General features: G+C 44.8%; 1 protein-coding gene across 2 annotated transcripts in view; it reads left to right on the top strand.

Annotated features, from left to right (window-relative positions):
- Positions 1-17,156, top strand: part of LOC310844300 (broad substrate specificity ATP-binding cassette transporter ABCG2-like) — a 32,501-nt gene extending 15,345 nt beyond the window's left edge. The window contains exons 8-16 of one of the 2 annotated variants that reach the window (XR_014564038.1): positions 3,067-3,195; positions 3,918-4,183; positions 6,104-6,186; positions 7,000-7,089; positions 11,653-11,777; positions 12,581-12,735; positions 13,282-14,825; positions 14,870-15,264; positions 16,467-17,156. Coding sequence is in view for 1 of the 2 variants with exons in the window: in XM_083738345.1 (XP_083594471.1) it covers positions 3,067-3,195; positions 3,918-4,183; positions 6,104-6,186; positions 7,000-7,089; positions 11,653-11,777; positions 12,581-12,735; positions 13,282-13,371; positions 15,161-15,264; positions 16,467-16,614 (1,190 nt within the window). In the remaining variant the exon portion in view is untranslated. The remainder of the gene's footprint in view (positions 1-3,066; positions 3,196-3,917; positions 4,184-6,103; positions 6,187-6,999; positions 7,090-11,652; positions 11,778-12,580; positions 12,736-13,281; positions 14,826-14,869; positions 15,265-16,466) is intronic. The other variant, XM_083738345.1, reaches the window with a different exon arrangement.
- Positions 17,157-26,867: the final 9,711 nt, after the last annotated feature.

Below are 26,867 nucleotides of genomic sequence, written 5' to 3'. Positions count from 1 at the left end.
TGCGAGACATTCATCTTGCTGGGCACCACTGTAGATCTTTTTGCCGTTCATTAACCCAACAATTAGAGAGGCACAGGTGGCGCTGTGGGGTATCCAAGAGCCCGTATAGAGTCCTTACCTAGCTTCCCTAGGAGAAAATAACAGAGGCCCACCAGAGAATATTGAGAAGGAAAACAGCTAGTAAGCTTGATCTTTATTGATCTGTTGCAACAGGGTCCTCACATACCACGTGCAGGAGGGAGGAGGAACCCCGAACAAAGGTGTGCCTGCCCTTATATAGACATTTTTAATTCCCTGCCCTGGAGCTCAAGAACACCCCTCCATACATCATACCTACATCACAGAAAGAAATCTGTTTATCTACAGCAGAAATCTGTTTATCTTGTCTGACAGGTTACCTGTTTAATGGTCAATTGATTGGATTGCCTGGGGAGCCTGGCCAGTCTTTTGTCATGATAAATACTTAGTTCCTTAGCCAGGTCACAGGGTCACACCCTACAGTGGTGCCCCGCAAGACGAATGCCTCGCAAGACGGAAAACCCGCTAGACGAAAGGGTTTTCTGTTTTGGAGGTGCTTCGCAAAACGAATTTCCTATGGACTTGCTTCGCAAGACGAAAATGTCTTGCGAGTTCCTGCGTTTCCCCCCCCCCTTTTCCTAAGCCGCTAAGCCGCTTATCAGCTGATCCACTAAGCCACTTATCAGCTGATCGGCTAAGCCGCTTAACAGCTGATCCGCTAAGCCGCTAAGCTGCTAATGGGCTTGCTTCGCAAGACGAAAAAAACACAAGACGAAGAGACTCACGGAACGGATTCTTTTCGTCTTGCGAGGCACCACTGTATTCATATCTTAAATGTGCCCTTGAGGCAGTATTTGTGAAGGAAAAGACAATGGGGAGCCTTTTCCATTTTCCTTTGACCTTGCATAGAAAACATCTGGTCAGTTTGGGAATAAAAAATGGTTTCAGGTCGGTCTTCCTGTGCTGATCTATGTACGTGCTTGGTTGGTACACTTATGAACATTTAACATATATCTAAGACCTCAAAATTCCTATCACAGGATAAATAATCATAGAAAAAGAGGCACACACACGCCAGCTTCCATAGCACACTTAGATATCGAGCCTCCCTTGTGTGTTAAGGTGTGGTTTATATGGTTTGAAGACAACTCCCTATTCCATTCTTAAGTAAAGAAGTTGGGTTTCCAGGATACAAGTCTGGGGCTTAAGAGTTGTGGCATTGTTTCTCAGCTCTGAGTAACAGTTTTTATTTATTCATTCATTATTAGAACTACAATTTATTACCTGTTGTTTACTCCAAGGTTCCGGGGCAGGTGACAAGGGAAACATTTGGTGTTAGTCTCGTTCATACCTGTGTTTAAAACCAATTTGCTTAGAAGTCTCATTTGTTACATAAATGTGCTCTGGAACGCAGCTGTGGTGACTCACGTCATCACCTGTGTTGTTGGGGAAAGACCACTCCCATTGAGGTAAAATACCGTATTTTTCGCTCTATAAGATGCACCAGACCACAAGTCGCACCTAGTTTTTGGAGGAGGAAAACAAGAAAAAAAATATTCTGAATCTTAGAAGCCAGAACAGCAAGAGGGATCACTGCACAGTGAAAGCAGCAATCCCTCTTGCTGTTCTGGCTTCTGGGATAGCTGCGCAGCCTGCATTCGCTCCATAAGACGCACAGACATTTTCCCTTACTTTTTAGGAGGGTGAGTCTTATAGAGCAAAAATACGGTAGGTGCTAGCAGTGGGGAAGTACAACTTCCACAAAAGTTTTTATTTGACATAACTTACTTGATTGATTGATTGATTGATCGATTGATTGACTTCTTGTTTTTCACTGCTGCTTTTCCTTCAAATGAATCTCAAAGCAGCTTACCAACAATAAATAACAATATAATAGGTAGAGCATGAGACTCTTAATCTCAGGATCCTGGGTTCGAATCCCATGTTGGGTGAAGGATTCCTGCATTACAGAGGGTTGGGCTAGATCAGGGGTCAGCAAACCTTCCCTGTCCCTCAGACCTTGTAGGGGGGCAGACTATATTTTGAAGAAGAAGAAAATGAACAAATTCCTATGCCCCACAAATAACCCAGAGATGCATTTTAAATAAAAGCACACCTTCTACTCATGGAAAAACACCAGGCAGGCCTGACAAATAACCCAGAGACGCATTTTAAATAAAAGGACACATTCTACTCTCATAAAAACACGCTGATTCCCAGACCGTCCGCGGGCCGGATTTAGAAGGCGATTGGGCCAGATCCAGCCCCCGGGCCTTAGTTTGCCTACCCATGGACTAGATGATCCTTGTGGTCCCATCCAACTCCATTATTCTATGATTCCATGATCACAAATGCAGGATAAATCATATAAAATAATTAGCAAATGAACACAATTTTCCTCCCTCTATTCACTAAACATTTTCCTTTAAACGTAAGTTGTTCTTGTTCTCTTATTCTATATGTTAGGTCCGCAAGCTGCGCATATTCCATCAATTTAAGTTGCCAATCTTCCTTAGTTGGGACTTTGCTCATTTTCCATTTTGGGGCTAACAAAACATGAGCCCATAGAGTGGCATACATAAATAACCTTTTCCAGCTCCTGGGAATTTCCATCTGAGTTATTCCGAACAAAAGGAACTCTGGTTTGATTCTATTTTAAAGTACTTAAAACCATTTTTTCCCATTCATTATGAATTATTTCCCAATATAGTCATACCTTGGTTTTCGAACAGCTTAGTTCTTGAACGTTTTGGCTCCCGATCGCCGCAAACACGGAAGTCTCTGTTCCCGTTTGCGAACTGTTTTTGGAAGCCGTACGTCTGACGGGCCTTCTGCGGCTTCCGATTGGCTGCAGGAGTTTCCTGCACCCAATCAGAATCCACACTTTGGTTTCCAAACGTTTTGGAAGTCGAACAGACTTCCGGAACAGACTCCGTTCAACTTGCGAGGTACGACTGTACTCTTTTACCCTTTTACAGGTCCACCACATATGAAAGAACCCTCAGTCTCATTACATCTCCAACGCTTACTCTCTTTCTCTCTTTACAGGGTATGAGTGTGAACCTTTCAATAACCCAGCTGACTTCTTCCTGGACGTGATCAATGGCGACTCCACGGCTGTAGCTGCAAGCAAATGTGGTCAGAAACTGAAGAAGACTGACGATCAGGAGCACGTGGGTAAGAAGCTGACATCGGGGGAGGTTCTTGATCACCACTGGGGATCTAGTACAGTGGTACCTCCAGTTCTGAAAGAGATCCGTTCCGGAGGTCCGGCCACATCTCAAGGAATTCACAACCAGAGGACCGTTTCTGTGCATGCGCGCGCGCATACAGCACTTCTGTGCATGTGCGGGAGGTGAAACCCAGAAAAATACTTCTGAGTTTGCTGCTTTCACAACCCGAGGTTTACGTTACCCAAGGCTAACATAAGCAGAGGGTCCGCTGTACTATATTTCTGAAAAGCATTCAATGATATAGTCCTAAAAATCGAGGGAGACGCAGGTGGCGCTGTGGTCTAAACCACAGAGCCTAGGGCTTGCTGATCAGAAGGTCGGCAGCTCGAATCTCCACGATGGGGTGAGCTCTTGTTGTTCAATCCCAGCTCCTGCCAACCTAGCAGTTCGAAAGCACGTCAAAGTGCAAGTAGATAAATAGATACCACTGTGGCGGGGAGGTAAACGGCATTTCCGTGCACTGCTCTGGTTCATCAGAAATGGCTTAGTCATGCTAGCCACATGACCCGGAAGCTGTCTGCAGACAAATGCCGGCTCCCTTGGCCTATAGAGCGAGATGAGTGTGCAGCCCCAGAATCGTCCGCAACTGGACCTAATGGTCAGGGGTCCCTTTACCTTTACCTTTAAAAAAATGGAGGGTGGGGTACCTTTTTTGTTTTCCCCCAGAAACCTGTAATGAAGATGGAATGGAAGAGGAAGGTGTGGAGAAGACACTGGTGGACTCCTTGCACGAGAAATACCTCAGCTCCTCCCAGTACGAGAGCATGATGGAGCAGCTGAAGAAATACGAAAATCTCCACGGAATCCCTCAGAAGAAGCCGAGGCACATGAATCAAGTGACCTATGCAAACGGCTTCCTCACTCAGCTCTACTGGGTGTCTCAGCGCTCCCTCAAAAACCTCATCCGAAACCCCCAAGCTTCTGTGGCGCAAGTAAGGAGCAGAACCGTCTGCTGTTGTGGACCCTCAAGTGAGAACGTCTGGTGCATCCGGAAGCGTGTCATAGCAGGGTGCTTGTGGCTGGAGGTCCTAATCTAAAAACCATAAATTTCACCGGGGTCTCCTGGCTTCCCAGTCCCTCCAAGTGTCCCTATTTTCCAGGGACAGTCCCAGATTTGCAGAAGCCCTCCTGGTTTCTGATTTGATCCCGGAATGTCCCGCTTTTCCTTAGGACGTCCCTGTTTTCATCAGAGAAATGTTCGAGGGTATGGTAGGACGTTCTTATTTTCATTGGAGGGTATGGAGTTATGTGACCCCCAAGCCAAGGAGATAAGTAACTCTACAACCTTTAGAAGACATCTGAAGGCAGCCCTGTAGAGAGAAGTTTTTTTGTAGAGTAGAACGTAACACGCGACTGCACGTCCGCACGTACGTGGGTCGTGTTTTGCCACTTCTGCGCATTCGTGTGATGTCATTTTGAGCATCTGCGCATGTGCGAGTGGCGAAACCCGGAAGTAACACGCTCCATTACTTCTGGGTCACCATGGAGTGTACCTTGAAAACGCTCAACCTGAAGTACATTTAACCCCGAGGTATGACTGTATGTTGGAAGCTGCTCAGAATGGCTGGGGAAGCCAGCCAGATAATAATAATAATAACAATAATAACAATAATAGATGTCTTTATTTTCATTGGAGAAATATTGGAGGGTATGGCTTCAGTGGCACTGAACTGACCTTAAACAGAAATATTCTAACTCAGCTGGTTGGTTTTAACTGTTTTTAGAGTGGGATTCAAACATACTCAGTAAGCCCACAATTTATACGCATTTGACATGTGCGCATTCAGCTGTACACACATGGGGGAAAATCACAAAAATATTTAACGGGGACGGGGTTCCAGAAAAAATGACTTTGGCAATCCTATCCACCATTATGTCTTGATTGTGCACGATTTTGGCTTTTGGCACAATCCCCAAAATGTAACACCTGTGTAAGATCACTGTATTGGCAAAGCTGGCTAAATTATAGCAGGTTGGGAGGTCTTGCACAACTAACCCCTTTCCTCAAAGGACTGGACTGTTTGCAGCAAGGAAAGTGATGGGCAAAATGCACTGGAAAGGGGAGATAGGATTGCCATATGGCGGAAGTGACATGCGGGGGGGGGGGGGAGATTTTCTGGATTTTCACATTTTTCCCAGAAAAAGCTCAACAACCTTGATGTTTTTCTAGACAAGTCCAACAATTTTGGGGATTTTCTTTTACAAAAGGACAACAAATTTGTTTGTGCTAGATTTTCACTTCTTGAAACATGGCAACCCTAGCTTGTGTTGATGTAGCAACATCTCATTTCCCTTCAAGCAAATCAAAATGCATGCTCAATAAGCAGGCAGTGGTGTCGCAACAGTGGGGGGATGGAGGGGGCGTGGTGCGCCTTGGGTGCCATGTCTGGAGGGTGACAAGAAGGCAACCCGCGGGGGCTCGCCCTGCCGTGGCGGCGCAAGCAGCCACCACGCCACCACAGCCGCATATGGAATATCTTCCATTCGCAGCTGCAGCCGCAAGCAGTGGATCCCAGCACTGTCCGTACAGCGCAAGAGCGCCAGCAGTGGCAAACCACTATGTACAGCACATGTGCTGCGCCACTACATACAGCACATGCGTCGTACGTAGCGACGCCACACATGCTCCCTACATAGCAACGCCTCGCCCCCAGTGTTACGACGCCTTTGTTCGCCCCTGTAAACCTGTTATCTGAAAGCACCCTGAACTAATTCCGAGCCTGTGGATATCTTTGCCTTCCTTGTTTGTTTTGTTCAGGATGCTCAGATACCCTTTGACCATTGCATTCTGTTGCTGTGCCAGTGAGCGGGTGCAGAATTAATCTCTTTCTTTTTCCTTTCCCACATTCCAGGTCCTTGTGACAGTTGTCCTGGCACTGATCGTGGGGGCCATTTTCTTTGGTGTAAAACTTGATCAAAGCGGCATTCAAAACCGGTAATCCCTGATGCTTTTCTCAAGGTTTATTTTCCATGATGGCATTATTATTTTTTAAATAACTTTTGTTAGTTTTACATATAATCACATTGGCTCATATATACCGTATTTTTTGCTCTGTAAGACTCACTTTTTCCCTCCTAAAAAGTAAGGGGAAATGTGTGTGCGTCTTATGGAGTAAATGCAGGCTGCGCAGCTATCACAGAAGCCAGAACAGCAAGAGGGATTGCTGCTTTCATTGCGCAGCGATACCTCTTGCTGTTCTGGCTTCTGAGATTCAAAATATTTTTTTTCTTGTTTTCCTTCTCCAAAAACTAGGTGCGTCTTGTGGTCTGGTGCGCCTTATAGAATGAAAAATATGGTAATTGGCTCATATATAATTGGCTCATATATAATTGGCTCATATATAATCACTTTGGCTCAACTGAGCCATTTTAGGTAATGGCATAACAAGAATAGGAAAGGAAGTAAAATACAAAGATGCAAAAATTAATTTTGTAAACCTTTAGCCGGGAGAGAGGCAAGTTGTTCCCTCCCTCCCGGCTAATGGTTTGCAAAATTAATTTCCTTTTTTTAATTTTTGGAGTTGAAACAAACACAGCCATATGACCTATGAGAAGTTCTTGAAAAATGCTTTAACGTACCCTACTCTAAGGTCAAGATCCATCTCAGTTTAACAGCAGAAAACCATGGTATCTTGCCTGCATAAGAAACAATATGTGTTCCCACCATAGACAGGGTTCAATGATTCTACAGAAAACTTCTGAAGCAGTTAATCAAAGTAGTTGCCTTACTTTTGGTTGCTTCTTTCAGAGTTGGATCTTTGTTTTTCGTAACCACAAACCAGTGCTTCTCCAGTGTGTCGGCAATCGAGCTGTTTATCAGGGATAAGAAGTTGTTTGTGTAAGTATCAAACCTCCTCTAAGGAAAAGAGGAGGCAGGGAAGGGCAGATGGATTTGTTAGTGGAAAAGAGGGGCCGGTTGATACGATACAATAATCTTTATTGTCATTGTCCCATACAGAACAACGAAATTGAAAAAAATCTACATCAGACATTCCAAAACCAACAAGCCTGCTATCCCACCCTGGTTAGCCCCCTAAAAACTCTGATACCCAATAATTAAATACAATATACTCCCACAAAGACTACCTTAAACTGCGTTTAAAACCAAAATCGCATTTGGATAAAAACTGTTTCTCAGACAGCTAGTCCTAGTCTTTATAAACCTGTACCTTCTTCCAGAAGGCAGAAGCTGAAAGAGATCATTTCCGGGGTGCCTACTATCTCTGCAGCTTTCTTGTGACACCTGGAAGCCTAGATTTGATAGAATTGTAACGTTGGAAGGGACCCTGGTGATCTTCTAGTCTGACCCCCCTGAATCCAGCTGTCCCATACGGGGATTGAACCTGCAGCTTTCGCACTATCAGCACCGTGCTCTAACCAACTGAGCTATTCCATTTCCTTGAAATAAGTTCCTTTTTTTATTTCTAGCGTCTGGGATAATGCAAAACCCTAGGCCAGGAGTCGGCAAAGTTTTTGTGGCTTGGGGCAGTTCATGGTCTCGCAGACGCCTCTGTGGGCAGTAGTGTGTGTGTGCGTGCGCAAACGCTATTTCTGGCGCTCCATCCAGCACGGAGGAGGCGTGTGCAGCTTCCCATTGGCTGCAGGAGCTTCCTGCAGCCAATGGGAAGCCCGCCAGCGTCGCGGAAGGCGGTCCCCACTCTGCTCCGTGCCGGTTTAGCACGACACACGGGAGCCGGCCAAGTGGGAGGCGGGGGTCCATGGGCCAGTTAAACGACCCCCACGGGCCACTTGTGGCCCATGGGCCTTGGGTTGCTGACCCCTGCCCTGGGCCTAGTTTGCAATGAGGTGGTAAATTTGTGGGCTGCATGCCTTCAGAGTGTGGTCCTTCCCAGTGCTTTTTTTCTTTAAAAACTGTTTAGGGGTACAGTCGACGCTCGGGTTGCGAACATGATCTGTGCGGGATGCACGTTTGCAACCCGCAGCGTCCACAACCCGCAGCAGCACATCTGCGCACATGTGGGTTGCGATTCGGCGCTTCCGAAACCCAGAAGTAACCCATTCCAGCACTTCCAGGTTTCGGCGGGTGCATAACCCAAAAAAACGCAACCTGAAGCAGCTGTAAACCAAGGTATGACTGTACAGTGGTACCTCGGGTTACATACGCTTCAGGTTACATACGCTTCAGGTTACAGACTCCACTAACCCAGAAATAGTGCTTCAGGTTAAGAACTTTGCTTCAGGATGAGAACAGAAATCGAGCAGTGGCAGCAGGAGGCCCCATTAGCTAAAGTGGTACCTCAGGTTAAGAACAGCCTCAGGTTAAGAACGGACCTCTGGAACGAATTAAGTACTTAACCCGTGGTACCACTGTACTACACTCTGTATTCATTCAATACAGCATGTCGTTTGCCCTGTATTTCCGCTCTGCTGTGTGCCTCGGATGTGACGTCTGGTGTTTCACGAGGCACCAGAAGTTGCGTTGGGGACTATGCAGTGTGGGTGCAGGGCACCCACCCAAAAAATTTGGTAGGTGCTCAAGCACCCAGGGCCCCCTAGAGATGGCAGCCTTGGAGGGCAGGGGAGAAGATGAGGGTGAAGGAGACTGAGCGGAGATATGATAGACATCTTCAAGTATCTGAAGGGCTGTCACATGGAGGAGGGAACAAGCTGGTTTTCTTCTGCCCTGGAGAGTGGGACCAGAACCCATGGCTTCAAGTTACAAGAAAGGAGATCCCAACTAAACATCAGGAAGAACTTCCTGGCAATAAGAGTTGTTCAACAGTGGAACGGTCTCTCCCCCTTGGGAGGTTGTGAACTCTCCTTCCTTGGAGGTTTAGAAGCAAAGATAGATGCATGCTGTACGAGGTATGACTGTACTCTCATTTTGTCTGAGACTCAGGAAACACCAGGACAGGAAATAAGGCTGCGGTTGGGGGTAGCAACGGAAGTGACAATTCGCCGTGGTATTCAATAAAACTGATGATTCACCCCTTTCCCTGACATCTAATGCTTTATGTTGAGGTGCCTGACTTTGCAGGGGCTTGAATGAGATAACCCTCAGGGTCCCTTTCAACTCTCTTTTACTCTCACAAGATTGAATGTAATAATAATATAATAATAATAATACTTTATTATTTAAACCCGCCCATCTGGCTGGGCTTCCCCAGCCACTCCGTATTGCTCTCGGCTGTACTTGAGGGACAACTCCAACAGATTCCACACGAAAAACACTTATGTCCCTGTGGAGATGGCAGCACCGAATCGGTGGCGCATTCCCTTCTGGCTTGCACTCTTTATAAAGACTTGAGGAATGAGAGTATCACCCTTCTTTTATTTTCCATTCCGGGTCGCCCAACCACTGCCACAGCGTCCTTTCTCTTGGCAGATCAAGATGAGCGGGTGACAGCAAAGGTTGCAAGGTTTTTTAGCTGGGGCAATCAGAATAAGGTCCACTATTTGACTGTTGATTCAGGACCCTAAAGTGTATAATTGACTTTATAATTTCTATTCTTTATATATCGTATTGTTGTTTTATTGCTATGGCCGATGGCTGAAGCAAATAAAGGTTCATTCGTTCCTTCTTTCATTTCCTCCCAACTCTATGATTCTATGAGTTAGTAGGAAGTTTCAAAGCACAGGGGTGGCTAACCTCATTTGGGCTGAGGGCTGCACTCACCCATGGCCAATCCTCCAGGAATTGCATATAAAAATGGGTGTGGTTTATAAGTTTATAAGCAGGCATGACAAATTTTTTATTTAAAAAGGGGGGGTGTAAAAAAAACAACCTTTTGGGAGTACAGTACAGTGATACCTCGGGTTAAGAACTTAATTCGTTCCGGAGATTCATTCTTAACCTGAAACTGTTCTTAACCTGAGGTACCACTTTAGCTAATGGGGCCTCCTGCTGCCACTGTGCTGCCGCCACGAGATTTCTGTTCTCATCCTGAAGTAAAGTTCTTAACCCGAGGTGCTATTTTTGGGTTAGCGGAGTCTGTAACCTGAAGCGTCTGTAACCCGAGGTACCACTGTACAGTGGTACCTTGGTTGTCAAACTTAACCCATTCCAGGAGTTGTTCGACTCCCAGAACAGTTCGAAAACCAAGACGCGGCTTCCGATTGGCTGCAAGAGCTTTCTGCACTCGATCAGAAGCCGCGTCAGACGTTCGGCTTCCAAAAAAACGTTCGCAAACCGGAACACTCACTTTTGGGTTTGTGGCGTTCAGGAACCGATTTGTTCAGGAGCCAACAACCAAAGTACCACTGTATTGCAGCTGGAAACATATGGGAGCAGTGAACAGTTCTCAGTATGTTAACTACATACTGTCAGTTCACATCCCATGTGGACCACTGTAGTGTGAGAACAGTGCAAGTAGAATACCCTTCACTGATAAAGCATGGAAATCCATCAAAGAGCCGAGCCGAGTCTGGTAAAGCCTGATGTGATAATTGGCCCTTGACTTCTTGGAAGCAAATCCCATTAGCTCATGAAAATGGAATTTCTGTAGCTCTGGGCAGTATTTCAACACTAGCGTGAGTTTGAGAAAACTGTCTGGAGGATCAGAACGCAAACGTACCAAAGCTGAGCAGGTCTAGTGGTGATGTTTCCATGAGGGAGATTGCTTGGGAATGCTGAGAATGTCTCCTTGAGCTCCATGTCAGGAATGAAAACTTAGATGTGATTGAGTCCCATCCGTGTATTTATAAACATGAGCATTTTGTAATCAATATTGCTAGAGGGATTGCAACTCCAGCTGAAGAGAAGAGAATCGTTTATTTGTTAGAAGTGAGCCGGAGATATATTTCATTAAGCAAGACAGAGCATCAGTGGTAGATGTGAAACTCTGAATCTGATAAAATTTCGACAGTGGAACAGACTCCCTTCATTGGAGGTTTTTAAGTAGATGTTGGACATCCATCTTTAGTTGAGATTCCCGCAGTGCAGGCAGTTGGACTAAATGACTCTCGGTTGGACTCAATGATCCAACTCTGTTGGAACTCCGTTCCAACTTCTATGATCCTATGAAATGGTTCCTTTCTCTTCTCCTAATTTTGCTGTTGTTTAGTCGTTTAGTCGCAGGGGAGTTGTTCCCCACAAGTCTGTACTGCCAAGCATTGTTGTTGTTGTTGTTGTTTAGTCGTTTAGTCGTGTCCGGCTCTTCGTGACCCCATGGACCAGAGCACGCCAGGCACTCCTGTCTTCCACTGCCTCCCACAGTTTGGTCAAACTCATGTTGGTAGCTTCGAGAACACTGTCCAACCATCTTGTCCTCTGTCTTCCCCTTCTCCTTGTGCCCTCAATCTTTCCCAACAGCAGGGACTTTCCAGGGAGTCTTCTCTTCTCATGAGGTGGCCAAAATATTTTCCTAAAAAACAAGTCCTTAAATTTCTCTTATCGTGTGCGTACCTTTCCAGTAAGCCATGTTCTTTCCTGCCCTCACAGCCACCAGTATACCAGCGGTTATTACAGAGTCTCTGCATATTTCCTTGCCCTGATGCTTGGAGACCTGCTACCCATGAGGACCATGCCTGCAATCATATTTTCATGTATAAGCTACTGGATGATTGGTAAATAATAATCTGTATTTTTGTACGCTGTCATACCAACGAACAGGTCAACCTCATCCTTCCTTGGTGGGACTCTTCATATGCACAGAGGCCTCAGCAGAGGAAAATATCTCTGTGTAGCCATGCCTCTGGCCTGCGCTATTAACCATTTCCATTCTTTTATAAAAAGTTTGTTATCTTGATTTCTTATTTTTCCGGTAACTTCCACCATTTCCCCATATTCCATCAGTTTTCATATTCATTCTTTTTTTGCTGGGACTACTTCTTTCCATTTTGGGGCAAGTAACATTCTTGCCGCTGTAATAAAAAAGGTAAAGGGACCCCTGACCCAGGTCCTTCCCAGGTCCCAGGTCCAGTCGTGGCCAACTCTGGGGTTGCAGTGCTCATCTCGCTTTATTGGCCGAGGGAGCTTCTGGCAAAACCAGAGCAGCGCATGGAAACGCTGTTTACTTTCCCGCCGGAGCAGTACCTATTTATCTACTTGCACTTTGAGGTGCTTTCGAACTGCTAGGTTGGCAGGAGCAGGGACCGAGCAACAGGTACTCACCCTGTCACTGGGATTCAAACCACCAACCTTCTGATCGGCAAGTCCTAGGCTCTGTGGTTTAACCCACAGCGCCAACCACATCCCACTGGCCACTGTAGTAGCATACATTAATAAGTTTCTGTACAGTTTGGGTAGTTCTGTCCCTATAATTCCCAAAATGAAAGCTTCTGGGTTTGTTTGTTTTTAGAAATGTCCTTTCCAGTCTTCTACTTTGTGATTTGATTGTTCATTGCACCTATCTTCTTCCTGTTTTCAGGCTACCAGGCTGATGCAGGCCGATTCTTCTTCTTCATGCTGACTCTTGTGCTGTTGTGCTACACATCAACCTCAATGGCCCTCGCAATCTCTGCAGGGATGGACGTAGTAGCTATTGCCAACTTACTTATCACCATCTGCTTTGTCTTCATGCTGGTGAGTCTTGCATGTGTCACACTGAAGGAATGGGTTTCCCAAACCCAAAACTGACTGTGCAGGCAGTTTGAAACTGCACCAAAATCCCTATTTTTCCTTAGCTAAAATGCTTTAACTTGAGCTCTTGAGCCAAAACCCAGCTGTATAAACAAGTGCTCAGAGCCCTCTCCTTTATCAGTTTGTGACGGCAAAGATGGCCTTGACTGTACCAGTAGAACAGGGAAGACACGTCTGTGCCTTATCTTATATCCTGACCACAAACACGCAGAGACCTAGTCCGGGAACAGCGCCAGAGTGTGTTCCTGGAGTTGGTGACCTCTTGCTCCAATTAGATCAGCTCTACTACAACCATGGCTGCCTTTTCTGCAGTTCCATATTTTGGAAAGTTCAATCCCAAATCCTGACCTCCCGCAATCCCGAGGCAGTTCATGCGATAAAAGGAGTTGTTGCCGAATGGGCGGAGGTGTTACGATGGGTAGTTGCCTCGGGGCCTAATTCTTTAAAATGTGAATTTATTCGTACCGTTTCTCTCTCTCCACATTCCAGATATTTTCTGGCTTACTGGTGAACCTTCCCACCGTCATGGGTTGGCTTAACTGGCTGAAATACTTCAGCATTCCCAGATACGGCCTCACGGTGAGTATGCTGCAGTTAACATAGATTGGGGAGGACCCCTCTAAACCCTAGAAATTAATAAATGGTAAGATTTTGATTGGTTGGGATATTGATGGAAGTACAAGCTGTAGAACTGCGCCAGACAAGGAATCCTTAGGCTGGCTTATACAAACCAGCCTGGCTTGTCTTCTGTTAACATGACAAAAGGGGTTGCTGGGGAGACAGATGTTGGCAAGGTGATGGGGTATGTGTTTTAAGTGACAGGAAGAGAGAGTTTTTAGCAGGGCGTTCAGGGAAGAAGAAGGAAGAAGAAAGACTGGGATCCATCTTGGGCAGGCTGGCTGAAGGCTGGCTGGGTGTGCTGGTCCCATGGGCTAACCGAGAGGCGAGGTCCGAGTCCAGTCCGAGGTCGAAGGTGCAGTATGGAGGCAGTCTGTAAAAGTTGAAGCTGGATGCAGGGCAGGTAGTTGGGTGAGGTCAGGAGCTCCGGCAGGATAGCAGGACAGGGTTCAGGCAGGAACTGACAACCAACGAAGTTGCTCCTGCAACTTGAGACTGAGGTTGGCTGGCTTTTATCTGCCCTGAGGCACAGGGCGGCCCCGATCCTCAGGTGACTCGCCTCTCCTGGCCTGGAGGCGAGCACTTCTCCTGCGGGAATTTAGTTCCCTCCGCCTCTCTGCCCTGAGCCTCTGCAGCTCAGGAGAAGCTGGAGGGTTACCGGACCCAGAGGCAACCTCACCTTCCCCTGATGGGGCTGAGAGTGGATCACCTGCAGGCAATGGGTCCTCCATGACCTCTGGAGCCAGAGCAGACTCAGCTGGTGCCTGCACCTGAGGATCCAGCACAGGTGAGGACCCTTCAGGCTCATGCCCCAGCCCCGGCTCAGTTGGTTCTGGAGGCGGGGAATCCTGTGCAGGCTGAGATTCCTCAGGTTCAGCATCCAAATCCGAATCCCAGGCCATCACACTGGGAGAAATGCCTTAGACTCTAGGGATGCATGGCTACATTGGGCAGCTTCTATGCATCAGATGAGCCTCAAGTTAAATATCAGGTGCACTTAAATATAAACAGTTGTTGAGAAAGCCACTCCTTCTTAAGCAGGATTTTCAGAAGGGAATCGTGATTGTTACGGCCCTTGATTAAAAGCATGGTTTTTTTCCACAAAATAAGGACACGGCTGTTTTTAAAGCTGTTTCCAATGGAGCAACAGGAACAATAAATAAAATATTGATACTTGTAAGCTGGTGAAGTCATGAAACTCTTTTGTAGGCATATTTGCTGTTGACAAAGTTGCACAGATTATGAAGTTAATGGACTATGCAGAACTAGATAAACTAACAGGAAGGATTTGAAACCGGAGGGACCAGAAATTCACGGATGACTGGAGTAAATTTACGAACTATTTGAAAAGTATTTGTGAAGATCAGACGGTGTTTGTAGGTTTGCAAGAAGTTTTGTGAGGAGTATTATTGGGAGTATTGCAAAAATGGAGAAGGGGGAGGATGATTTGTTAAGTGAGGTAAAGGCAATATAAAGTTAAGAAATGCATAAGAAGTGGTTAAAATGGTGGATCATCAGAGGTGCTGATGGAAGTCTAAAAAGATTGTATTAGTGATAAGTTTTGTGGTACATTTTATAATTTATATGTTAAAATCAATAAAAAATATTTTTTTTAAAAAAGACAAAGTTGCACAGATTGACCATAGCTGTATTAAAATCAGCAAATATTCAGTTGATACAACAGGCTGGTTTGGAGATTCTATTTTTGGTATTATTGCGGCTCTATTTTGCTCTCTGGCTTCCTACACAGGCCCTTGAAGTCAACGAGTTTAGAGACCTGCGTTTCTGTGCAAACGCCACAGAATCCTTTCCATTGCAAAGCTGTCCCCCAAATTCTCCTCAGACCAGAGAAATGTGAGTATCCCAGCTGGAGGTGGGTGGAGCGCATACATTCTCTTCCAGAAGAATTACTATCCTCATCAGTTTGAGGTTGCTACCTAAGATAAACTCTTCCTAAATCATATCATATGCATGTCATGGTGCGTTCTTCACAATTCTATTGAAAACTAGTCATTTATTTCCAGTAATGGAAGAACAGTCCCTCTCATCAAGGTCCCATATAAAGAACCCAGAAACCAAACTCACAAAGAGTATTGATAAAGACTTCCTGCTGATTTAAAGAAATAGTACTTGATTAAGGCTGCAGCCCTATATCACTTGCCAGGGAGTAAGATCTATTGTGTTGAACTGGACTTATTTTTGAGAAGACATTAAATTGTTTAAAACTCATAGGATTAATGGATCAGTTAAACCCCTTGGAAGATGGAGGTTGCCATCTGTTTGAGTCAAAAGCCCTGGGTTTCTGGGAAATACCCATCCATACCTACCACCTGGACTGTGCCCCACTCAAGAATTTCCCTCCTAAAGCCATTGTGTGCTTGTAAAAAATATCTCAGTTCCCCTAAACCACATCCTTGTGTGTCGATTACTACATTTTGGCTACAGAAAGCTCCTCAACATTCAACCTGCGGGTGGCGCTATGGTCTAAACCACAGAGGCTAGGGCTTGCCGATCAGAAGGTCGGCAGTTCGAATCCCCGGACGGAGTGGGCTCCCATTGTTCGGTCCCAGCTCCTGCCAACCTAGCAGTTTGAAAGCACGTCAGAGTGCAAGTAGATAAATAGATACCACTCTGGTGGGAAGGTAAATGGCGTTTCTGTGCGCTGCTCTGGTTCGCCAGAAGCAGTTAATCTTAATACATAACAATACAGAACTGCAGCTAATCTTAACACATAACACTATGTTTCTATGAATTCAAGGGAAAAGGGTCTAACTCTTCTCCCGGTGCTCATTTCCCACAAATTATTTGCAGAGGGCATTGTCAGAGCTGCATAAAGGGGTAGGAAAATACCCAGTAAAAATGAAATGAAGAATGCAGCAAGAGTTGGCCTTTGGGGGAAATTGTGTGTATTCACAATGGCCAACCTTGGTAGCCTTGGATCAGCAAGCATTTGTTTTCCGTGCTTGGGAATAGTGAAAGGGTTATCTTTCTAGCGCTGCAGCATTGCTTCAGTTAATGAATAACATTCTGAATGTTTGTACTATCCTTTTTGACAGGTGCTATGGCGAACAATACCTCTGTGGACAGGGAACAGAGCCTACCAACTGGGCAATGTGGGAGAACATTGTGGCTCTTAGCTGTATGACAGTCATCTTCCTCCTGATAGCATATGCCAAACTGCGGTTCATGAAGAAGTTCACCTAATGCAGAAAAGATGACCTACAAGACGGACATTTAAGTCTTCCTGGGTCCAACCGGAAAAAGTCATTGTTCCAATTAACTGGGAGGACCATACTGCACCAACCACATTTTTTTACATTGCTGATATTTAATCTTTTTTGTAAAGGAAGCAATTTGTTTTAACTCATTCATTTTTTTATACAGAATTCTGTCATTCACTTTGACGTTGCGATTAGCCTTGTATATTTCTCAGGAAATTTGTTTAGATCTGTAATTAGTTTTCTTTGGGGAAGGGGGAGCACTTTGTAAACTGAGTCTGGGGACTCAGCTGCAATGAAAACGTTTTAAGTGTGTGGTAAAGTGCATTATGCAAAGGTGACACTAGATGGCGATCATGAGCTATGGCAAAATCTGTATATTTTTCAAAATGTGAGGGTTTTTTAAAGCATTTTCACAGCATTTTAAAAATATTTGTCTAGATTCCACCTGGGTAAAAAGGGTAGCAGCAGTTAAATCTAAAGAAAACAGAGGGCAAGGGGAAATCAATAAAGGAGGTGAACCTAAAACGGTGCTTAAGAAAAAGTTTGTTTTTATTTGAGAAAGCACTCCCAGTTGAAAGTCCTAGTGTTTTTCAAGTGTAAGCTGCCTTCCTCAGGAGCGCTGTGGGAAGTGACTTCCCAAAAGGTGAAGGACAAGATTCAAGCACCCTGTTCTGCTCGTGGGAAGACTCCTTCTATTGCAATGGGGCTTCCTCGCTCCCCTCAGGCACCCCATCAATCTGCTTTGGAGGGTCAGGAGGAAACACCCCCCCCCTCCGCCCCGAACAGAACACAGACGGAGCAGAGGGAAGACTGTTCCATCAGGCCAGCAGAAATACTTATGCTGACAGAATGATCTCCTTAGCGCTGTGCTGAATTCCACCTAAAGAAACTTATCGTTCGAATACCAGTACTTATGCTGACAGAATGATCTCCTTAGCGCTGTGCTGAATTCCCCCTAAATAAACTTATCGTTCAAAAATTATTGTATGTCCACCTGGCAGGTGGATAACTGGAAGCTATCCCTTTTTCTTTTTATTCTATGATTATTTCCTTTAATATTCTCTCTCTCTCTCTCTCTCTCTCTCTAATATTCTCACTTACTGTATTTTGGCAAGAATGGAGGCAGGTGAAGATGTTGAGCAGTAGGTGAAAGACACTGTGTGCTAGGCACATTCTCCGTATGGGATAAAAGTTAGGATATATCGTTGAGAGAGGATTCTTCCACAGTGGTACCTTGGTTCTCAAATGCCTTGGTACTTGAACAACTTGGAACCAGAACGCTGCAAACCCAGAAGTAAGTGTCCAGGTTTGCGAACTTTTATTGGAAGCTGAACATGCTCCGTTTTGAATGTTGCGCTTCCGATTTGAGTGTGACGCTGAGGTCTGTCTGTTTTTGCTATTTATTTTGTGTTTTTGCAGCTTTTTCGTTTTGTTTTTGTGACTGTGTGGAACCCAGTTCAGCTACTGATTGATGGATTGATTGATTGATTGATTGTGGGACTGCAGTACATTGTTTATTGCTTTCATTTTATGGATCAATGGTCTCGTTAGATAGTAAAATTAATGTTAAATGGCTGTTTTAGGGGTTGTTTTTAAAAGTCTAGAACAGATTAATCCATTTTGCATTATTTTCTATGGGAAAGCGTGTCTTGGTTTTGGAATGCTTTGGTTTTGGAATGGACTTCTGTAACGAATTAAGTTTGAGAACCAAGGTACCACTGAAGTTATTTTCTCTTTCTTTCTTTCTTTCTTTCTTTCTTTCTTTCTTTCTTTCTTTCTTTCACTCTCTCCTTTAATTATTCCTTATTTAGATTAGTTTTTTATTTTTACTGTATTGTGAAAAATAAAACTTTATTTTAAAAAAAGAAATGCATCATTCAGTGAATAAATTGGGGACTATATTGTCTCAGAGGCCCTAAACTTGAGGTTCTAAACTACTGAAGGTAATGGGGCCCTTTATATGTCCAGCTGTCCTTTGTCAACAACAAATTGTCACTGTTTTGTGTGCTGAATATATGCGATATGGTAATTTATGGACCTAATAGGTATCTAAAGCCATTTGCACATGCAGAATGTAGGCACCCTATATACTGTATAGAAATGAGCAAACCAGTGATATTTTAGGGAGCAGGTTAGCAGGCAGGGCCCATTACCTACACAACACAAAACACTGTTGCTGTATGTAGGTTTTATTTTATTTGTTTTTTATCTTATATTTTGGAAATGTACATCCAGGTTTTTTCCCTTTAAATCCTCCCCCCCCCCCCCCGCCGCCCAAGAGAATGGGGCCCTAAGTTATAGCTTGTTTAGCTTATACGTAAATCTGACACTGCTAGTACCCACTATAATTCACCAGAACAATGGAAATTCTTAATGGCTGTATTGTGATAGGAATTTTGAGGTCTTAGATATATGGCAATGTTCATAACGGCACGTACATAGATCAGCACAGGAAGACCGACCTGAAGCCATTTTGATTCCTAAATTGAGCAAATGTTTTCTCTGCAAGGTCAAAGTAGAAAAGCCTCCCCATTGTCTTTTCCTTCACAAATCCTGTCTTAAGGGTATGTCTGTGTTTGAATAGGATGTGAGCCTGTGACATGGCCCAGGAACTAAGTATTTATCACTACAAAAGAATGGCCAGGCTCCCCAGGCAATCCAATCAAGTAACCTGCCAGACAGGAGATAAACAACAACAGGAGAAAAACAATATTAAAAATTCTGTTTTAGACCGCCTTTTCTGTGATGTAGGTGTGATGCATCTGAGGGGTGGTCTTAGGTTACACCCCATCTGTGATGTATGTATGATGTTTCTGGGGGTGGTCTTGATCTACAGGGTGGCAATTTCAAAAGTCTTTATAAGGCCTTGCACACCATTTTTCTGGGTCCCTCCTCTCTCCTGCGGGTGAGGGGAGCACCTTGTTGCAATAGATCAATAAAGATCAAGCTTACTAGCTGCTTTGCTTCTCAATATTCTCTGGTTCCAAGGGACACAGGTGGCGCTGTGGGTTAAACCACAGAGCCTAGGACTTGCTGATCAGAAGGTCGGCGGTTCGAATCCCTGCAACGGCGTGAGCTCCAGTTGCTCGGTCCCTGCTCCTGCCAACCTAGCAGTTCGAAAGCATGTCAAAGTGCAAGTAGATAAATAGGTACCGCTCCAGCAGGAAGGTAAACAGCGTATCCGTGCGCTGTTCTGGTTCGCCAGAAGCGGCTTAGTCATGCTGGCCACATGACCCGGAAGCTGTACGCCGGCTCCCTCGGCCAATAAAGCGAGATGAGCGCCGCAACCCCAGAGTTGATCACGACTGGACCTAATGGTCAGGGGTCTCTTTACCTTTACCTATTCTCTGGCTGGCCTCTGTTATTTTCTCCTACCAATAGGGAACCTATGTAAGGACTCTATATGGGCTCTTGGATACCCCAGAAGGAAAAAGGGCATTTTTTGTTTACAACAAAGCCCTACCAGACAGTGAGAGCAACACCAACCTAAACGGGCCAGTGATCTGACTCTCTGTAGGCCAGCTTCCCGTGTGCTTGTTGACAAAGGCATTGGTGTGTGAGATAAGCCCAGGAGATCATTAACCTGTGTGTTTACTGAGGGCTTATCCACACTTAACCTTTCCTACACTCCTCCCAGACACCATCTCATGCCCTTCAACATTTCCCTAGTGAAAACAGAGACGTTCTACTCCATCCCCTCCAACATTTCTCCCATGGAAATAGGGACATCCTAAGGGAAAACGGAACGGCGTTTCCGTGCGCTGCTCTGGTTCGCGAGAAGTGGCTTAGTCATGCTGGCCACATGACCCGGAAGCTGTACGCTGGCTCCCTCGGCCAATAAAGTGAGATGAGCGCCGCAACCCCAGAGTCGGCCACGACTGGACCTAATGGTCAGGGGTCCCTTTACCTTTTAAGAGAAAACGGGGCATTCCAGGATCAAATCAGAAACCAGGACGGCTTCTGTAAATCCAGAATCATCCCTGGAAAATAGGGACGCTTGGAGGGTTTCAAAGCTTCATATCTGAGCACCCTCCCCCCACCCCCCGCTCCAAACTTTCCCATAAAGCTATGGTTTTCCCAGTAGTGATGTATGGAAGTGAGAGCTGGTCGCCGAAGAATGGATGCTTTTGAATTCTGGTGCTGGAGGAGAATCTTGAGAGTTCCATGGACTGCAAGAAGATCAAACTTCTCCATTCTGAAGGAAATCAGCCCTGAGTGCTCACTGGAAGGACAGATCCTGAAGCTGAGGCTCCAATCCTTTGGCCACCTCATGAGAAGAGAAGACTCCCTGGGAAAGTCCCTGATGTTGGGAAAGATTGAGGGCACAAGAAGAAGGGGACGACAGAGGACGAGATGGTTGGACAGGGTTCTCGAAGCTACCAGCATGAGTTTGACCAAACTGCGGGAGGCAGTGGAAGACAGGAGTGCTTGGCGTGCTCTGGTCCATGGGGTTATGAAGAGTCACACAGGGGCGCCGACTTATAAAAAATATTGGGGGGGCCCATACCGGGGTCCTGCCCCGGGAAGTTTTCTAAATTTTAGATGAAAATTAGTGAGTTTTAAAGTTTTTTAAAAGTATTTTAGAGTCATATGATCAACATTAGAACCCCGAAAACTCGACTCTCTATAACTTCACACTCCGGGAAACTCGACAAGCCTGAAACACTTTTTGGCTTTGAAAAAAGAAACAAAACATAAACACGCACGGTATTTTCGTAAAAAGCTAATTTAATTTACAGTAACAATTATGCTTATAGACTATTACAGAGCAGTGAATATATAGCTCTGAAAAGACTGAAATGATATTTAAATAAATCCTAAACTATCATTAAAAGAATAAAACATAAAATATTGCTGTCACACAGTAATAGCACTTTGATTAATAAGTGAAATAGCTAATTTAAGCTTACTTTGAATAAGGTTGAGGGTTCATTAAATAAAAATAATATCTCAAAGTTAATGCTTTAATACAGTTAATAAAGTTAATACAGTATGCCTAATACTGTATGTAAATAACGGGCTTTAATTGGGTCTTACACCCTAAAAATATTTAAGTATTTGAAAATAACTAATACAGTACTATAGTAATATAGAAATACAGTACTAAACTAGTACTAATATTTCAAAACTGAAAAATTAACATTCTGTATGTATTTAATTCTCTATTTTATAAAGATTTTAAATATCTGACAGTGAGTTTGGAGTAGCCCAATGCAAAAATCCTGAGGATCCATGTGGATCCATGCTTTGTAACCACGTTTTTGCACCACTGTGACCCTAGGCAACAGTGGGTGCGTGATTTTTTTGGTGCAAGATGTAGCCATGGACATGCTATGTGATCTGATGGTGAATTTGGGGTGACCCAATGCAAAGATCCTGAGGATCCACGTGGATCCGTGCTTTGTAACCACGTTTTTGCACCACTGTGACCCTAGGCAACAGTGGGTGCGTGATTTTTTTGGTGCAATATGTAGCCATGGACATGCTATGTGATCTGATGGTGAATTTGGGGTGACCCAATGCAAAAATCCTGAGGATCCATGCTTTGTAACCACGTTTTTGCACCATTGTGGCCCCAGGCCACAGTGGGTGCGTGATTTTTTTGGTGCAGGCTGTAGCCATGGACATGCTATGTTATCTGATGGTGAATTTGGGGTGACCCAGTGCAAAGATCCTGAGGATCCATGCTTTGTAACCACGTTTTTGCACCATTGCAGCCCCAGGCAACAGTGGGTGCGTGATTTTTTTGGTACAGACTGTAGCCATGGACATGTAATGTGATCTGATGGTGAATTTGGGGTGACCCAATGCAAAAATCCTGAGGATCCATGTGGATCCGTGCTTTGTCACCACGTTTTAAATAGGGAGGGAAGGAAAAACACAGAAGGGACAAGAGGGGTGTGCAGAGAAGCAGCTGGCTAAGAATGCAGGGGAGGAGTTTAACGGGGTGGGGGGGAGGAAAGGAAGGCAAAAGTCCCCCCCCCAAGCCAGCCCTCTCTCTCTCTCCCACCTGTTTTTCGGCTGCCTGCGAGTCCCTAGAGCACGGAGAGGAGGAGGTGGTGGGCTGGAGCCTGCACGCAGTGTGACTAGGAAAGAATTAGAAGGAAGGACTCGATCCTTTCCTTAGCCCTCTGCTTGCCAGGAGGGCAGGGGATTCCCTGCTCTTTGTTGAGTTTGAGCAAACGCAGCAACAGAAGCGGGTGGGCAGTAAGACCCTGAGGCAGAATGCAGGAAAGCAGCAGCTTCCGCCTTCTCTCCGCCCGCCGCCCGATCTGATTTTTGACTTATTTTTGCCTATTTTTGCTCCTGTGCTCCGGCGAGTCAGCTCCAGGGACCACACATTCACTCAATAACACGCACAGACATTTCCCCTTACTTTTTAGGAGAAAAAATCTGCGTGTTATAGAGCGAAATTTACGGTAATAATTTTCTTAAATTATTGGGGGGGCAGAGCCCCCCCAAACGAATTTTTGAGGGGGCTCGGGCCCCCTCAGGCCCCATGGAGTCGGCGCCTATGGAGTCAGACATGACTAAACAACAACAACAACAAGCTTTCCCCTCAAAAATTCACTCTTTAAAACTCATTTGAAGCAAATGTCAACACACGTAAAACCCAAATTGACATTTGCTCCAATTCAGCTTTAAAGAGCAGCTTTCGTTGGGCGAAGCTTGGGACAAAACAAAACAACAATGCTTGGACAGTGAGTGTTAAGGTGCAGATTTCTGTCTGGAAAGAGTGGGGCAAAATTTAAGTGTGGATAATCCCTTTATGCGTGTGGTTAATATAAGTTTACTTAACCCAAAGGTTAGGTTTTATTATTTAAAACACACAGGTGAGAGACAGTTGTCATGAAAAAAAGGCAACTGAGATATACTCAGAGTCCTGTAGTGATTTCATGCTCTTTATTGCAGCTTATAAAACAGTGATTGAATTGCCCCCCCCCAAACCTCAGGCTTTTATATACATTATTTACACAATGAGTCCCATCTGATTGGCTGATTCTGCTTCCCTCCTGAAGCCTGATTGGTCTTCTCCTGCAAGCCAATCAGTTGTTGCATTCTAGGATCCTACTAGCCTAATAGGCTGATTAACTTCCTCCTGGAGCCTGATTGGTCTTTTCCTGCCAGCCAATCAGTTGTTGCATTCTAGGATCCTACTTGCCTATTGTTATAGGATCCTAGCTTAGTACAGTGGTACCTCGGGTTACATACGTTTCAGGTTACAGACTCTGCGAACCCAGAAACAGTACCTCGGGTTAAGAACTTTGCTTCAGGATGAGAACAGAAATCATGCTCTGGCAGTGCAGCAGCAGCAGGAGGAGGCTCCATTAGCTAAGGTGGTGCTTCAGGTTAAGAACAGCTTTAGGTTAAGAGGTACTGTACATAACAGCAACAGATTACCAAAGTGGGTGTGCACCCTAGACGACATTATAGGTAAGTAGTTGCTTAGTTCAGAGAATCATAGAGATGGAAGGGACCCTAAGGTTTCCTCTAGTCCAGTGACATACAACTCCCAAGAGACTGCGATCTACTCCGGGGGGGTGGGGGTGGGGGTGGCAGTGATTAGGGGTGGGGGGCAGACCAAAGTTCTTGAGCTTTCTTTAGGGAAGCAGGTCTTTATAGGTTCAGCTAAAACTCCTGAAGTAGAAATCAAATCAAAGGCCCTCTCCTTTTGTTGGAAGTGCAGTGTGAAAATCATTTTACTACCTGCCAAGTGAGGACAGCGTACAATAGCCTAAGTTGTATCCTTGCAAGAAAAACTTGTAGAAAAACTAGCCCCAGGGCACAACATTACGCAGGAAGACTAACTGGCACGCTATTCTACATAAGGACCTCCCATAATAGCTTACCTTAATATGGGTTATGGTTTAAACCAAAAGAAAGGATGAAACAACTCATTCTTAAGCTGAGCAGTTCCCCCGAGGAATATGTAACACTTATAACATAGTCTTCGCTTGTTCTAGCATGCTGAGACACACGTGAGATGATTAGGAATCTGAGCAAACATGCAGTAAGAGAGGACTAGAGGAAGACTGAGAGACACATCCACAAACCGAACTGAGGATCATATTTAGCTCTGATAACTAAATGCAGTGTATTTCTGACTTTTATGGGACACCATTGCACAGCCAATTTTCACAAATCCAAACCATATGAGGTTCCTAGCGCCGTGCTGAAATCTTCAGATTCTCAATGGTTTTCTTCTCTTGCAAATGAGCCTCCCATTTTTTCCCCGCCTCATTCTTGGGGGCACTCGAGAATATCCTCAATCATTTTCCCGTGCGTTTTCTTTCTCGTGAATTCACGAACGACGATCAGAAATCATCTGGGATCCATTTTAAGCCACAGCACTAGAAGATCGCTGAGAAAGAGGGGAGGCAGGAAGGATTTTAGAGAGCATGTAGAGTGGTACCTCGAGTTAAGTATGTTAAGTTCTTTTAAACCCAACATGTTTTGGTTAGATTTTTGTTGCCTCGTGTGATGTACTTTTAATGTATGATATGCTTTTAATTTGAAATACAGTGGTACCTCGGGTTAAGTACTTAATTCGTTCCGGAGGTCCGTTCTTAACCTGAAACTGTTCTTAACTTGAAGCAAAATTTAGCTAATGGGGCCTCTCACTGCTGCCGCGCCGCCACCGCACGATTTCTGTTCTCATCCTGAAGCAAAGTTCTTAACCCGAGGTACTATTTCTGGGTTAGCGGAGTCTGTAACCTGAAGCGTATGTAACCCGAGGTACCACTGTAAAATGAAACCCTACAGTCAACCTCTGGTTACAGGAGCTCAGGTAGCAGTTAGGTTTCAAAGGACTAAACCAGGCTTCTTTAACCTCGGCCCTCCAGATGTTTTTGGCCTACAACTCCCATGATCCCTAGCTAGCAGGACCAGTGGTCAGGGATCATGAGAACTGTAGTCTCAAAACATCTGGAGGGCCGAGGTTGAGGAAGCCTGAACTAAACAGACCATTTGTCTGTCTGTATCAGGTTCACTGAGAGATGTGCATAAAAGGAGCCTTCTGGGGCACATGGGAAATAGATACAGATGTAAATCTAGATACACATCTGTCATCATGATGCTCCTCCAACCTCCACTGAGCTGGCTGGTTAGGATTAAACACCCTCATCTGAGACCACTAGTTATTATACAGGACTAGGTATAGGCATATAGGATTGGATCATAGTCTGTGTCTTTAAACCAACATTTCATAATGTTGGATTGCGATCCAGGGTTCAATATTTTAGTGGATTAAAAATTAAGTCTTTTTCCGATTGGTGGAATGTAAATAAGATCATTTTTATTCCAGGGTTAACCCCACATGCACATTTGTGTTGCTGGTGTAAATATTCTTTCATTATGTTGTGTTTCAAAACTCAGGGAAGTATCTATTGATTCATAATGTGCAATGTTTGTCTATTGTTTTGACGTTGAAAAACAAATATGTACTTTATCAAAGTAACTGTTGAACTGAAATACAATTAAGAAGCTTAGTAATAGTGAAATAATTAAGCTCTAACTTAAAATGATTTTTTATTCATAACAAACCTAATGCAAACACATTGACATTTGGCAATAACAAAGTTCCTTTCGAAACACAATTTACAAAGATTCATAATCTAGTCTCTAGAAACATGAAATCATAATAGCAAACCAGTGATATTTTAGGGAGCAGGCTAGCAGGTGGGGCCCATGACTTACATGACAGGAGCCTACACAACACAAAACACTGTTGCTGTATGTAGGTTTTATTTTATTTGGTTTTTTTTAATTTTGGAAATGTATATATTCAGGGGGGTTTTTTCCTTTATTTTTTTTCGGGGGGCCCCAAGAAAGTGGGGGGCCCCTAAGGTATAGCTTGTTTAGCTTATACAGTATGTAAATCTTGCACTGGTTCCGAGGGTCATCTAGTCCAACCCCATTTTTTTTTGCCTAAGGTAGGACTCGAACCCACGTCCCTTAGGTGAAGAGTCTCTCCCTCGAGGGCCGGCGGGAGATTCGCGTGCAAACCCCGTTTCCCCTTTCAAAACTCAAAAGCTGAGATGACGCCCCTCATTTGAGAACTTCTTCACCCCGCTTCAGGTGATGGGGAGGGAAATGGCACCAAGCGTACCCGGAAGCCCGCTCCGAACATAAAAGGAGCTCCCTCTACACAAATAACCATTATGTCGTCTGCGGACGAAACCTCACCCAATCCGTGGACAGGGAAGAGACCACATGACGCACGCACGCGCGCACACT

This window comes from Podarcis gaigeae (genome assembly GCF_964106915.1).
Source record: "Podarcis gaigeae genome assembly, chromosome: 5".
NCBI classification, from domain to species: domain Eukaryota; kingdom Metazoa; phylum Chordata; class Lepidosauria; order Squamata; family Lacertidae; genus Podarcis; species Podarcis gaigeae.
Note: the sequence above shows the minus strand (reverse complement) of the source record. Positions and strands in the feature narration are given on the sequence as shown.